This window comes from Erythrolamprus reginae, chromosome 9 (assembly GCF_031021105.1).
Source record: "Erythrolamprus reginae isolate rEryReg1 chromosome 9, rEryReg1.hap1, whole genome shotgun sequence".
NCBI classification, from domain to species: domain Eukaryota; kingdom Metazoa; phylum Chordata; class Lepidosauria; order Squamata; family Dipsadidae; genus Erythrolamprus; species Erythrolamprus reginae.
The window spans coordinates 38,329,166-38,345,438 of NC_091958.1; the positions used below are offsets into that span (position 1 = coordinate 38,329,166).

The 16,273-nt window shown below is 43.2% G+C and overlaps 1 protein-coding gene across 1 annotated transcript in view; it reads right to left on the reverse strand.

Annotated features, from left to right (window-relative positions):
- Positions 1 to 16,273, reverse strand: part of HAPSTR1 (HUWE1 associated protein modifying stress responses) — a 50,794-nt gene that overhangs the window by 23,117 nt on the left and 11,404 nt on the right. The window contains exon 3 of the mRNA XM_070760839.1: positions 10,000 to 10,275. Coding sequence (XP_070616940.1) covers positions 10,000 to 10,275 — 276 coding nt within the window. The remainder of the gene's footprint in view (positions 1 to 9,999; positions 10,276 to 16,273) is intronic.

A 16,273-nucleotide genomic window follows, 5' to 3' on the forward strand; every position in this document is an offset into this window, starting at 1 on the left:
AAATCGAGTTTTGATGCCCCTGGTTAATGTATGTAAGAAGAAAGAGCATCCCATACATTTCTTCGATCAAAGGTGACAGAAAACTGTTGCTGGGGTCTAAGGCAACCGGCCTTCTGGATTTCAATCCATGCTTCAGGATCGATCAATAGCAGCTTCAGGCCATTCTTCATTCAACACGTACTTAGCCATCAGGAGTTCAACTGCAGTGAACTTCACGCCTTCATGTGGATTATGAAGGTCATCGCCTTCAGCACTGTTTTCTCTTATGAAGCAAAGTTGCAATGGTTTCTGCTACTATAAAGACTCAAAAGTAGTAAAAACAACAAACCCCAATTCAGATTCCATCAATGTGGATGTCTGTAGTGTATACTTTGCTCCCCTTTTGCTAAAAGTCGCTCCTTTCCCATATCTATTTGATTCATTGGAACATGGAGTCCAAATTATACTTTTATTACATACTGAGGGTTACACTTCTGTTTCACAATTTAACTTTTTGCCTGCTTACTGTTCCTAACTGAAACAAAGACACGGTATACTCCTTAAGACTAAGGAACGCATGCTCCATTTTGAGCAGCTAAATTATTTTAAATTAAAAATCAATAAATGTATAATTAGAATGTGCCCCAAAAGACTTCTTCCATTTTTTGAAAGATTGAAAATATCGTGCTTTTACACAATTTAAATGTCTTTGCTTTTAAAGCTTATTAAGTAAGTTTTATTACTTACCAAGTAATAAATTGCACTTACAAAACAATAGATCTATTTGAAAAAAAATTAGGATATGCAAGTATGCATAGAAATGTATTGTTAATTTTAAAAACTTATTTTGCCCCCAATTTTAAGAAGTGCAAGGTAGTTCACTTCCCCATTCTTGACACAAGTACAGTAGTCCCTCGCTATACCGTGCTTCATCTACTGCGGCTTCACTTCATCGCGGGTTTCTGAGGAAGTCGATCGGCAGATTTAAACAGCCCGCCGAACTCGATCGGCAGGTTTTTTTAAAAAAATAAAAAAATCTAAAATTGTAAATACTGTTTTTAAATACTGTATCTAAAATAAATACTGTGTGGGAAGGGTTTATAAACACTTAAAACAATGAAAACTTACCAAACAATTACAATATAAATACTTAAATAAGTACTATCAGTTGATAAATTCCCCATCGCGGATTTCACCTATCGCGGCCAGGTCTGGAATGTAACACCAGCGATAGGTGAGGGACTACTGTAAACCTGCCAAAAACTTTAGCCTCTAATGCCTCCCCATAACAGTTCTGGTTACAGAAATGATTTCTAAAGAAAAAAGAGACATTCCACTTGCCAGACACAAATTGTATTCATTTGGAACATCTCGCCATCGTTCTATCATTTAAATTTAGCTATTTAATTAACACATTTCCCCCCTTCTGATAGTTTGAAGCAACCTTGTCAGATGTCAGTTACTTGGAGCAGCCAGTTCTGCTTTTCCAAAATTCTACCTTTTTTTTTTAGTTCGGCCAACTTAAAAGAGAAAAATATTTATTTATTTTATTTTATTTATTTTATTTATAAACTGCCCCTCTACTGATGGACTATAATTGAGTGCAATCACAGATAGATCAGCTCATACCACAGGATGCAAGAGGTTCACAATCACTTTGAAGAGGGTAACACACAATTAAATCCTAAAATAGACTGAATGATTTTTAAAACAAAATTATACTCCACTTATCTATAAAATTAAGAAATTGTTCCCCTGTCTACCAAGGCTCTTATACATCCAAAAATATGAAAAGCCCCTGAAAGTTGCCTGGCCCAATATTTACTATCAGAAACCAAGTCATGCTCCCTCTTCCAAACCAGGCAGTTCATGGTTTACAGCAATGATGGCGAACCTATGGGATGGGTGCCACACGGAGCCATATCTGCTGGCACACGAGCCGTTGCCCTAGCTTACTCAAACATGCATGTGTGTGCCGGCCAGGCGTTTTTGGCTTCCAGGGAGCCTCCGGGAGGATGAGAGAGGGCGTTTTTACCCTCCCCCAGCTCCAGGGAAGCCTTTGGAGCCTGGGGAGGGCAAAACAGGAGCCTACTGGGCCCACCAGAAGTTGGGAAACAGACAATTTCTGGCCTCCAGAGGACCTCTGTGGGGGCAGAGGAAGCTGTTTTCACCGTCCCCAGGCATTGAATTACGGGTGTGAGCACTTGTGCATGCACGATAGCGTGCTCCCACGCTCTTTCGGCACCCAAGGAAATAAAGGTTTGCCATCATTGGTCTACAGAAACACTATGCTAAATCCAAAGTCACTTTTAAGATGGGTGACCGCTGGGACTTAGCATTTCTCACTGGCTACAAACTACAACGCGTGCCATCACGTTTTTCTACTAGGTCCTTTGGAAAGCCATAAGGAGACAGATTTCACTACAGTCCTGGACTGCTCTCGGGTCTGGTACTGCAAGGCAAAGCAACTTTGCGCAAGGAGACCACATCAACCAATCAGTAATATTCTGCTTCATGATTTTGTCTTAATCTTTACAAAAGCAAACTCCTGGCTACCAAGAATTGCAGTTGCAAATTCCATAATACAGTGGTATCTCAAGATACGAACCCCTCGTCTTACGAACAACTCGTGATACGAACCCAGGGTTCAGAAAAATTTTGCCTCTTCTTATGAACTTTTTTCGAGTTACGAACCGGCATTCGGAGACTGCTGGGAAGCCGCGCGGCTGTTTTAAAAGGTGACAGCCAGGCGGCGGGGCTTCCCAGAAGCCTCCCGAACGCCGGTTCGTAACTTGAACAAAGTTCGTAAGAAGAGGCAAAATTTTTCTGAACCCCGGGTTCGGTTCGGGAGGTTGCTGGGAAGCCCCCCAGCCCGGCTGTCACCTTTTAAAACAGCCGTGCGGCTTCCCAGCTGTCTCCCGAAGCCGAACGCGGAAGTTCGGCTTTGGCGTTCGGCTTCAGGAGACAGCTGGGAAGCCGCGCGGCTGTTTTAAAAGGTCGCAGCTGGCCTGGGGGGCTTCCCAGCACCCCCCCGGGGGGGGTGCTGGGAAGCCCCCCAGGCCGGCTGTCACCTTTTAAAACAGCCGCGCGGCTTCCCAGCAGTCGCCGAAAGCCGTTTTTTTGCAGGGTTTTTTTTGGTTGCACGGATTAATTGACTTTACATTGTTTCCTATGGGAAACAATGTTTCGTCTTACGAACCTTTCGTCTTACGAACCTCCTCCTTGCACCAATTAAGTTCGTATCATCAGGTATTACTGTATTGCTTAAGCACTTTTGGAACTTCAGCAAGGGGACACAACATCTAACAGGAAACATTTTCATCTGCATGAAAAATTCCCCATGTGATGTTATGTTATGTGAATTCTATTCTATTCTATTTCTATTCCAATCTTCATTCTGAATTCTATTCTATTCGATTCAGAATCCTATCCCATTCCATACTCTATCATTCTATTCTCTATTCTATTCTATTCAACACTATGCTACTTTACAGTTTGCTATAAAAAAAACTGGTGGCAAAGATAGTGAGAATTGGATTTCATAACGAGAATTCAAAAGCCCTCATTGGCTGAACAATTTAACTGTTTCTATGTTCAAGATGAACAAAGAAATCTTGGTTTATGAAGATACTGGTGAATTTCACTACATTCTCACGAACACCTAATCTATAAACATCAAAGTCAATTGAAAAAGCTTCTTGCAACTGAACTTACAGAAAGACAAACTTCTGACATCTCTCTAAACTGAAGGTTTCACAGAGACTAAAGGATACGCTAAACAAGAGGTCCCCAAACATAGTTCCCTCTAAGCTGAGCAGTGAGCAATGGCTCACTTAAAAATCATCATCAACTCAGAGTTTTTCAAACCTGCCCAGAAGCCAAGAGGGAAAGAGTGAGAGGGAAAGAGTGCCGCCCAGTCCCAAAGGGACTGCCGCTCAGACACTATACCTTTCCACCCACCCCCCAAAAAAATTAGAGGGAACACTGTCCCCAAACTTGGCAACTTTAAAACTTGCAGACTTCAACTCCCAGAATTCTGGGAGTTGACATCCACAAGTCTTAAAGTCGCCAAGTTTAAAGATGTCTGCCCTAAAGAATTTTATATTCCAGTTGTGTGAGATACAGATTAGCAGAGTTGGAAGAGACCTTGCAGTTCGGTCATCTAGTTCAACCCCTCTCCCCAAGCAGGAGACCCTACAGCTGCCTCTACCTAGAATCAAACTCACAACCTCCTGATTGTGAGGCAAGACCTCCACCTCTAGGCCACAGCAGCTGAATTTGCATAAAATTTGTTCCAGAAATCAAAGCTTAAGAAGTCATGGCTGGACTGTAGACCCTATTGGTAGCACTTGAATGAAAGTGAACTAGTTGCTATATACAACCAATGTTAAGATTTTGGCCACTGAGATGCAGATGTCTTCCCAGGCGGTAATAGTCCTAGGCTGGAAAGATGCAACAAAATGGACAATACAAAATTGGTATCGGTACAAGGTGGATCATATTCAGTTTGAGATTATGGATAAGAGGATGAATTTATCCAATGAAACTAATCTACGGGAACTGATGGGACAAGGTAGGAGGATATGTGGTCAAGTAGAATTGGAGACCAAGCTATAAATTAGAATCACTTTATAATATGTAAATAGATATACAGTATTGCTCTTCAGTTAAAATGGTATATAGAAAATATGCTCCCATTTTGGTGGAGGGGTAAGAATGTTGTCTGGTGGCGGGCACCTTGAACACTGAGCACATTGTTTAATGTTGTGTGCATGTTTCATTGATATATTGTTATTATAAAAATCAATCTCATACTACTGACTAGAGCCTACAAAACTTATGCCAGACCCATTCTCAAATACAGCTCATCTGTCTGGAACCCATACCACATCTCGGACATCAACACCCTCGAAAACGTCCAAAGATATTTCACCAGAAGAGCCCTTCACTCCTCCACTCGAAACAGAATACCCTACGAAAATAGACTAACTATCCTGGGTCTTGAAAGCTTAGAACTGCAGCGCCTAAAACACGATTTAAGTATTGCCCACAAGATCACATGCTGCAACATCCTTCCGGTCAACGACTACTTCAGCTTCAACCGCAACAACACAAGAGCACGCAACAGATTCAAACTTAGTATTTACCGCTCTAAACTTGACTGTAAAAAACATGACTTTAACAATCGAGTTGTCGAAGCGTGGAACTCATTACCGGACTCAATAGTGTCAACACCTAACCCCCAACATTTCTCCCTTACACTATCCACGATTGACCTCTCCAAGTTCCTAAGAGGCCAGTAAGGGGCGTACATAAGTGCACTGGTGTGCCTAATGTCCCCTGTCCAATTGTCTTTCCTTATCTCATATATCATATATATTCTCTCCCTCTCATATATTTCTCTTCTTTTTTACTTACTATCTTTATATATATTACTCAATGTCTATTCTCTTCCATATGTATTGAATATTGGACAAAGAATAAATAAATAAAATAAATAAAAAATTAATTAAAAAATTAAATAATAAAAAAAGAGATGCAGAGACCTTCCTTATTCATTCACTGAAAATCCTGACATACAGGAACATCCGAGTCAAATGTGTAAGCATAGTGTTACTTTAACTCCCTCGCCCCGTGACAGGCAAGCAAACTTGTAAAACTTGAAAACTAAGCAAAGCCAGCCTTGCTCTGGGTCACCCCAACCAGTCACCTACCTAGCAACAGCACTGCCTATCCTGCCCTGCAAGCAGGTCTTGAGAATCAGAGCCAAGATTCGGCACTTTGGCAACTCAGGATGTGGGAAACTCAAGGCTACATGCCTTGTGAAGGGGAGGCATAAATCACACCTCTCTTCTCTGCCAGCCAGGTTCCCTGAAGAGACCCAGGATGTTGTCAGCCATTTTGATTCCTTCCCAAAGCAAAGCAATATTCAAGCCATTGGGGGGGGAAATGCTATCTTAGCACTCAGAATAGGTTTGCCCACCGAGCTAACAAGAGGAAAACAATCAGGTATGTTTTTTTTCCCCATGAGATAGTTTTCTAATCCCAACGAGTTGCATGCTTACCAGAGATTTAAACCAATTAAAAAGCTGTCCAATTGCAATTTGAATTACTCCTGCTGCAGCAATATTGGCGGCACACTGAGCAAAGGATATGAAACCGGCCACTTATTGAGTTGCAAATGAAATCTCTATTACAGGTTTGCATGCAGCATGGCACAAGAGCAGATGTTTTAAAAGCTTCTGTTTCATTTCCAGAGATCTGAGACAGAAAATTCTCCCCATGAGAATCCTCAGCAGTCTTCCTCATTGCCATGGCTGGGAAGTCTGAAATTTACAGTTCCCCAAGTATTTAAGACGGCAGGAAAAACTGCACTATACAAAGATTTTTTTTCCTCCTAAACTTCTATATTTATTCCCAACCTCTATACAGTACTTCTATATCCATCAAATTCTGCCTAATTTTCATGCAAGGTATTTAAATACAGTGGAACCTCAAGATACGAACCTAATTGGTTCCAGGGGGAGGTTCGTAACACGAAAGGTTCGTAAGATGAAACATTGTTTCCCATAGGAAACAATGTAAAGTCAATTAATCCGTACAACCAAAAAAAAACCCCGCAAAAAAACCGCTGGCGCCCGGCTCTGACCTTTCAAAACAGCCGCGCGGCTTCACAGCCGGGCTGGGGGGCTTCCTGGCAACCCCCCCAGCCCGGCTGTGACCTTTTAAAACGGCCGCGTGGCTTCCCAGCTGTCTCCAAACGCCGAACGCGGAAGTTCGGCTTTGGCGTTCGGCTTCGGGAGACAGCTGGGAAGCCGCGCGGCTGTTTTAAAAGGTCACAGCCACGCTGGGGGGCTTCCCAGCACCTCCCCGAACCCCGAACTTTTGCTGAACTTCCAGGTTCAGGGGGGGGAGCCCCCCAGCGTGGCTGTGACCTTTTAAAACAGCCGCGCGGCTTCCCAGCTGTCTCCCGAAGCCGAACGCCAAAGCCGAACTTCCGCGTTTGGCATTCGGAGAGCTGGGAAGCTGCGCGGCTGTTTTAAAAGGTCACAGCCGGGCTGGGGGGCTTCCCAGCAACCTCCCGAACCGAACCCGGGGTTCAGAAAAATTTTGTCTCTTCTTACGAACTTTTTTCGAGTTACGAACCGGCGTTCGGGAGGCTGCTGGGAAGCCCCGCCTCCCGGCTGTCACCTTTTAAAACAGCCGCGCGGCTTCCCAGCTGTCTCCAAACGCCGGTTCGTAACTCGAAAAAAGTTCGTAAGAAGAGGCAAAATTTTTCTGAACCCCGGGTTCGTATCACGAGTTGTTCATAAGACGAGGGGTTCGTATCTTGAGGTACCACTGTACTGTAGTCTTACAACCAGAATGGAGTCCAGAATTCCCATTGCTAAGCAAGGCAACGAATCATGCCCTATTTTATCTTTTTTTGCCTTGCACCCCTCTATTATTAAACAGGTCAGAAGTTAAGCGTGAATGACTCAGTTGTTAAGCAAACCTGGCTTCTCTCATTGATTAAATAATAAAAGCATCCACAAGTGAAGCATCCACTCTTTCAACTGCTTCAGACTATATCAACAATGGCAAACCTTTCTTGGCTCGGGTGCCAAAAGGGTGTGCATGCACGCATGCGGGCCCACATCCACAATGCAATGCCCCTCCCCCACACATGCACACAATTCCTCACGGCCCCACATGCATGCACACAACTCCATGCTGCGCCCCCCCCCCCCCCCCCAAAGTGCATTCAGACAGGCATCACTGAAGCCTCCAGACTTCTGGTAGGGCCGCCGGGCTGTTTTTCACTCTCCCCAGGCTTCAGAAAAGCCTCCCAAAGCCTGGGAAAAGCAAAAAAGGGCCAATTGGGCCAACCAGAAGTTTGGAAACAAACTTCCAATTGGCCAGTTAAGCCATTTTTTGCTCTCCCCAGGATTCAAGAGGCTTTCCTGAAGCCTGGGGACAGAGACAAAGAACAAAAATCAGCTAGCCAACACCACGCATGTGCTCAATGGAGCTGACACACAGGGCAACGCCTCAGATGCCCTCAGATATGGCTTCACGTGCCACAGGTTCGCCATCCCTGAACTATACCCTCCATCTGGCTATCTCTACCCAACTGCTGTGTTTTGAAAGGCAAATATCCAACTGAATATATACTGCTCAAAAAAATAAAGGGAACATTCAAATAACACATCCTAGATCTGTATGAATGAAATATTCTCATTGAATACTTTGTTCTGCACAAAGTTGGATGTGCACAATAGCATGATTGTCAACCAGTGTTTGATTTACTTGTTGTGTTGTTTAAGCGTTCCCTTTATTTTTTGGGGGTAGTATATTTTCAAAGCAGATCTCTTGTTTCTTTAGAAAAGAAGTGGAGTGCTACAGACCCTTTGTAGAACTTGTGGACTTCAACTCCCAGAATTCCTGAGCGGCCATAATTCCTTACCTCTTCTTTACAAGAATGAAACACAATAGCCCCCCTCAATCCAAAAAAAAAATCCTTCTAAACTGTTTTCGGAAGCTACCAAACAACTAATAGCCAACCAGAAAAAGAGCCTGCAGTCATGTAAGGCATGAAAGCTCATAGATCACATTACGAAATAAACATGCCTAAGGCCATGCTACATACAGCAAGATCAGCCTCCTAACAAAACCTTATCAAACCCCAATTTTATTTCTCCCCCTCCAGCCATAAAAAAAACAAACCTTCTTCTTTGGTAAAAACCCAAAGAAACGGGGATCGAAACTGAACCTAAGGAACCCCAGAAACTGAACTCCTCCACCAAACGTTAACCAGCTATCTTTTCAAGGCACTGAAGGTCCAGCCCTACAAGGTAGATCAGCTCAAGAAAGCAGCACGCCAAGAAATCTCTAGCTCAGAGGTCTTCAAACTTGGCAACTTTAAGACTTGCGGACTTCAACTACTAGAATTCTCCAGCCACAATATTCTTGGAGTTGAAGTCTACAATACAAATTACAAGAAGCTCAGAGGTCTCCAAACTTGGCAACTTTAAGACTTGCAGACTTCAACTACTACAATTCTCCAGCCACAATATTCTTGGAGTTGAAGTCTACAATACAAATTACAAGAAGCTCAGGTCTCCAAACTTGGCAACTTTTAAGACTTGTGGACTTCAACTCCAGGAATTCTCCAGCCAGCTATGCTGGCTGGAGAATTCTTGGAGTTGAAGTCCACAAGTCTTAAAAGTTGCCAAGTTTAGAGACCTCTGAGCTAATTGTATTTTAGGCTACATTAACAAACTACTGCTCAAGTCTGTTTGCATTTTACTTCTTCCTCTTCCCCTCTGAATCTGGGAGAAGCCAGACTGAGCTTCCTTAATGGCCCGTGTTGGACCACGTTTCCATGGCAGCCTCTGACAACTCCCTTCAAGGCCATCTCCTGCGCTTTCCCCACCACCACCCAAGCTTTCTCCTCCCAAACGCTCAGGATAAACAAACTGCTTCTTAATTCTGACCTAACCATATTCGCCCTAACCTATTAATGCTGGTAAGAAACATCTGGGTTTTTTTCAGAGCATTTGAGGTCACCAGAGGAAAGGAACAACCCTGGTGAGTCATTCTCTACAAGAGGCCCACATCTGCAAGGAGTTGACAGTGCTGGGAAGCCCCAGCTTGGTCTCCAACATACTGAGAAACAGTTTGAGGTTTTATTGTTTGTATCACTGGTCATTTAAAAAAAAAAAAACATGAGCACTGAAGGGCTGCCCGGTGCGAACCCAGCGGCATGCGCAGAAGCAAAGAAATCTGTGAAAAATCGCTGAAATCTCACTCATGCGCGCGCCCACATGTGAGATTTGGTTTCCGGCGCATTTCCAGAAGCCAAATCTCATGCAGGGGTGCGCAGCTGCGCACGCACCCTACCACTCTATAGCGTGGCCCGCACCAGGAGCAGCCCCTCACTGCCCATGAGTTATGAAACGGTCTCAACTCAAGGCAAGGTGCTTCTTTCCAATTTTTTTTTAAAGATTAGGAAGAGGGAGAGGCAAAAACCACTATTACCATGAAGAGCTATGGCTTCCCGGAAGGGCTGCAAGTCCGTCTCGACCGAAGAATTAGTTTCCGTGGATGTTGCTCGGTTAGGGGATACTACAGTCAGTCTTGGGGGAGCTCTAGAGTTTCGTGGAGGAGGAGCTTTTCCACACAGGAAGCTGATTAAGTCTTCTCTGCGAATAGTTCTTCTGCGCTTTTTAACCCAAGCCAAGACATCCTTATTACGACGCTGGTAGCCAATATGGATTCCTACGTCAAAACTCCGCTGATGGGCATCCACACTTTCTGGAAGAAAAGAAATAGGCGTTAGAAATAGGCAAAGCCAAAGTGAACTGGCAACTCTGAAATGCTTTTTGAGCTTTCTCCCATGGATAGGATGAATTAATTTGTACTCTATGTACTCTATGATTAAGTGTGGCACCTCATGATTCTTGAAAAATGTATTCTTTTATGTACATCGAGAGCATCTACACCAAAGAAAAATTCCTTGTGTGTCCAATCACTTATGAAGATAAGTCAATAAAGAATTCAATTCAATTTAATTCTGGGAAGATCAATCCCTTATTAAAAACTGATTGACAAATTGCAATTATTTCCATACCATTTTCCCCGCTGGAGGGAAAAATTACACCAATTCAAGCCAGCATCTTGTTAGCAAGTTCAACAATCAATAGAAACACAATAATACATTTGTTTACCCCTACTTAAATTTGAGACTTGACTTAGACCAACCTGCTAATATATTTGACTTCTATGCCACCGAATCACAGTGGGACTCAGGGCGGCTTACAACGATAAATACATACAATAAACAGGTCACATAATTAGTAATAAGAACATTAAAAAACCCATAATAAAACAAAAAAGAATCAACCAATCGAATCCACAATTATACAGAACAGTTGCAGTCAGGCATGATGGAGCTGTTCAAAAGTGCCATTGCTAACATGTTGTAAGCCGCCCTGAGTCTAAGGAGAAGGGCGGCATAAAAAAGAACGAATAAATAAATAAAAAAAAAATAAATGACAAGATGTTACATTCATGGCCCGCAGGCCTGACTGCAAAGCCAGGTCTTCACAGCCTTCCGGAAAGATAGTAGGGTGGGAACAGTGCGGACATCAAGGGGCAGTTGATTCCATAACGTCGGGGCAGCCAGAGAGATGGCTGCATTCTGGATTATCTGTAGTTTCCAAACACTCTTCAAGGGTAGCCCCATGTAGTGTGTGTTGCAATAATCAAGAGGGGTGATAATGAGGCCCTGAATGAATGTGCACAAGCCTCCTGGTCCAGATAGGGCCTCAACTGGTATACCAGTCAAACCAGGGTAAATGTCCCTCTGGCCTCAGCTGAGAGGTGGCAGTTCAGCTGTGGATCTAGAAGGACACCCAAGTTACGGACCCTATATAAGGGGGTTAAATTTCCCCCCCCCCCAAGAACAATTGAGGGACAGATGAAATGGTTCTTCAGAGGAAATGCCCAGAGCCACTCGGTTTTTTCAGGGTTGAGCTTGAGCCTGTTTACTCCCTGCCAGACCCTTACAGCTTCCAGGCACCGGCACATTACATCAACTGCTTCAGTGAATTGGCATGGGATAGAGATGTATAATTGGGTATCAAAGTACTGATACTGCTCTCTGTGCCTTCGGATTATCTCACCTAGCGGTTTCATGTAAATGTTAAAAAGTAGAGGGGAGAGCTCAGACCCCTGGGGCATTCCACAAAGTAGGGGCCTGGGGTGGACCTCTATCCCCCACTAACACTGACTGCAAATGACTAGAGAGATAAGAGAACCACTGCAGAACGGTGCCCCCCACTCCAAACCCCTCGAGACGCTGAAGAAGGATACCATGGTTGATATTATTGAAGGCCGCTGAGGTTAAGAAGCACCAGGATAGAGGAATAACCCTTATCCTGGGCCCGCCAGAAATCATTGATCAGCGCGACCACAGCGGTTTCCATGCCATGACCAGTTCTGAAACCAGAGTGAAAAGGGTCAAGATAATCGGCTTCATCCAAGGACCACCGAAGTTGGAGACTAGCCTAAAGTTTTTCAACTTGGCTGGATCCAGGGACGGTTTCTTGACGAGGGGTCACATAACCGCTTCTTTTAATGGTTGAGGAAAGGACCCCTCACTCAAGGAAGCGTTAATCAACACCTGGATCCAACCATGTGTCACTTCTCTACTTGATGAAACCAGCCAGGAGAGACACAGCTCCAGTAAGCAGGTGGAGGAACTCACAGCTCCTATGGCCTTGTCCACTCCATCAAGCATTACCAAGTCAAATTCAGGTATATAATTGTGAAAAACAGTCCCAAGTCACTTTCTATCAGTGCCATTATGTGAGTATGAGTGGTCACTAAGCGAAATGATTTAAGTTGAGGAGTACTACCAGTTCTTGCATTTGAACTCAGGGCTTACTTCTTTCAAAATGACTCCTTCCTCTGGATGAAATGGCTTTTACCACATCATCTTTGAAACAAAGGAATTTGGGGACATCCTTGTTTCTTCCCATTTGGTACAAAAGGGGGAATTATGGCAGGAGGACAAAGATTTTCAATTTGACAGACTCAGTCCTCACAAGGTGAAGGGATAGTCTCTACCCATTCTTGGAATGTTAGCTTCACCCACTATGGAAAAAGGGCACATTTTTTAAAAAAATAGACAGTGCAAGCAAGGCCTTACTTTTTCTAACCATCTTGTTATTTTTATTTATTAAAATTTGTCAAACAAAAATGAGAACAAGAATAAAAGAAAAAATAGAATGACAGGGCGGATAGGCACCTTAGTGCACTTAATGCACACACCCTCTACTGACCACTGAAATATTTATCTCGCCTTTGCACCATGTTGTAAATCCTTTTTGGTGGGGGGAGGGGAAATGACAGGACATCCAGCACTACTTGAGAGTTCACTGTCTCCACCTAGGAGGAATTCTTCCTCTTAGATTGTAAAATGGGGAACAACTCACTTAACACTTGTCTTGCTTAACAATGGAAATTGTTGGTCTTAATTGTGATCAGATTTCCTTTTCTATAGCTTCTATTTTTTCCTTTCTTTTAGTTGTATTCATTTATCATTGCAGGTTGTAATTTTAATAATGTTATTAAACAAGAAAGTAAAGTATCCTAATAGTACTTTCTATTCTTGAAGATAACTTCCATTAACATTCAACCTACCTGTAGTAAGACGCATGTTAGTGTTGGGGGAGGAAAAATAGGGGGGAAATCTGTCTACCAGATATTCATCTGGCTATCTGATCAGTTTCGGCACATTATTTTATCCCCTTATTTGGAGCAAGTAGCAATGAAAAAAAAGCCTGCAAAAACTTAGGGCTGGAAAAAACATTCTTCGGAGGGAATAGCAATGGGAAAAGACTGCAAGGCGGCTTTGTAAGAGCTGGAAAAAGGTTTCGGAAAAATTTCATTCAGAATATAAGATGCACCCAAATTTTCAGCCTGCTTTAAGGAGGAAAGGTGCATGTATGAATTTTCTTGCTTGTTTTCAGTTATTTTCATGAACTTACTGCTAGAATTATGCCAGACAAAAGGGCCCCTGGAAAAACTTGATGCCATCAGCATTTACTGCAGAAAAAACACCAGTAGCGGTAGGGAACCCTTGTGACTAGTAAGAAATTTAGGGATGTTGCAACACCACCACCCCCAATATATACAACCAAGACATTTCAATGCACGACAGTAATTGCAACTTATCTGCAATTTGCTCACAATGGCTGGTTTGAAGAGGGACAAAACGTTTGTCCTAGAAAGGGAAGCTTTTTTATAGATCGTGTGCAAATTGAAACATACAAGTTCTAAGCATCAGGATTTTGAGGGTGGGAGAGGAGGTCAGCCGATTAAGTTCAGGCCATCCTCAACTCACAACAGTGACCGTTCAGAGTTACAAGAACACTGAAAAAAGTGCCCTATGACCGTTTTTCACACTTACCACCTTTGTAGCACCATATCATCATGTGATCAAAATCCAGAGACTGGGCAATATTTATGACCGTTGCAGTGGCCCAAGATCATGTGATTCCCCTCTTACGACCTTTTGACAAGAAAAGTCAATGGGGAAGCCAGATTAACTACCATGTTACCAAGTTATCAACTGTGGGGATTTTCCCTTAACAACTGTGGCAAAAAAGGTCATAAAATGGGGCAAAACTCACTTAACAACATAATTTTTGGGCTCAATTGTGGTCATAAGTCAAGGACTACTTACACTGGAGGGATCTGGCACACAATGTGGGTAAACCTTGCCCAATGCTCTGCCACCCTCAACTGGCAGCCCCTGCGAGGGAGGCCACTCCACCAGGTTCCCAGAAGATGCCGAGAGAATATCAAGACGTAGAAGGGGTGTTTAGGAAGAATGTAACTAACTTTCCCCCCAAATGCGAGTTCCACGAGACTTCACTGGACTTGTGTGGAAGCGGAAGGAGGACTGGCCACCCTAGTACAATCCGAGTGGGCAATGTGACAAGTTTGTGGGTGGGGTGCAGATTTTCAACTGGGTGGGAAACTCAGATTCGGGTTTTCCAGTGTAGGTGCCAGAATGGCTCTAGAAATAAATTGGAATTTTGAGGAATACAGTACTTTGACTTGGACTCTGGTTCAGTTTGGATCTACCTGAAACCTTCACAGCAAGCTCCATTCAACTGGCCAGACTCCATCCCACAAACGATTATAGGGTCATTAAATGAAGATGATGAATACAGAGGTAGGTGGAATAGGAGAGGAAAATATTTGCCCAACAAATGCAGCATCACACATTTGCCATACAGTTTCTAAAAGTACTACTTTCTTTTAAATGTAATGCCTATTTACATCAGCCAGAGAGACCAAATCTCCCTTTAGTGCTATTTTTCTATTAACTCCATCTCTGGTAGAACTGGCATCTACTCCAAAAAAAATTACAATAGCAAGAAGGAAAAGGAGGAAGAGACAAAACAGAGCAACAATATTACTTCAGTTGCATGTATATAGCTAGAGTTCTCTCTACCATAACAACCAAGTGGGTTTTCTAACACGGACTCTGCACCTTGAGGAAACAGGCGGGCAGGCGGCCTAAAGGTATTTCCATGCAAGGGAAGGAACACATATGCTGGCAAAACAACATGAGAAACCAAGCCAAGGAGAGTGCTGAAAACAAGTCCAAGCTTGCTCAGAATCCAGATGTGGAGCCCATGCCATACAGAGGAAGTTTGAATATAACTGAATGATGTAAACCTTGAAAGAGATGAGGGGATAGGGAAGGGGGGGATGAAATTTTAAATTTGAAATGTATTGACAAACACATAAATGCAAAAGAAATGGATTAAAGGAATATGTATGGAATAAAATATGAAAAATTGTAAGACTATGTAAAAGAATTCAAGGTTGCTAGAATGCCATCCCAGTAAAATGGAGAAAGTACAGCAAAGGAAGAAGGAAAGGAAGAGAGGAGTAAGAAGAAGAAAGAGGAGGAAAGAAGAAGGGAGGAGAGAGAGGAGAGAGGACAGGAGGGGAAGAAGTGAGGGAGAGTAGGTTTAGAAAAAGACGAAGAGCAGCTAAGAAGAAAGAAGGACTGTATGAGACAGGGAAGGGAGGACGATTTAAAAAAAAATCAACCTTGAATGAACAAAGCAATAAGATAAATATAGAATATGCATATAAAGATTTTGCAAAAGAATGAAATGAGAAATGGGATGATAAATATGTGAAAATGTCTGTATGGGAATAAAAATTTAAAAAACTTTAAAAAGAAAAAAAGAAGCCAAGCGTGCTGAAAACAAGGCCAAGCTTGCTCAGAATCCAGATGTGGAGCCCATGCCATGCAAAGACTGAGGAATTGGCACCTCAGCTGCAAAGTTCTGGATGAGCAAGAAGAAATAGCAACAAAATAAGAGGAGAGCATGGAATGGATAAAACAAGAGTCGGCAACCCACGGCTCTGGAGCCACCTGTGGCTCTTTCATCCCTCTGCTGCGGCTCCCTGTCACCAGTCGGCTCCACAATTGATAGGGTTTTCGGTTAGGACAGGTAGAGGGAAAAAAGAGGAGACTCTATTGGGGGGGGAACCAGACTCCTGGTTGGCAGAGAAAAAAGGATGCAAAAGGAAAAAGCCTTCAGCCCGCTGGTTAGTCCCTCTTTGCCCACAACGTCCCCAGTCTGTGTCTCGAAGGATTTCACAAAAGAAAAGGCAACTGTGGAAGACAAAGGTCGTCCTGTTACTACTACCGTGTTTCCCCGATAGTAAGACCCCCCCGATTGTAAGACATATGGGGGGTTTCAGGGGGGTCGGCTAA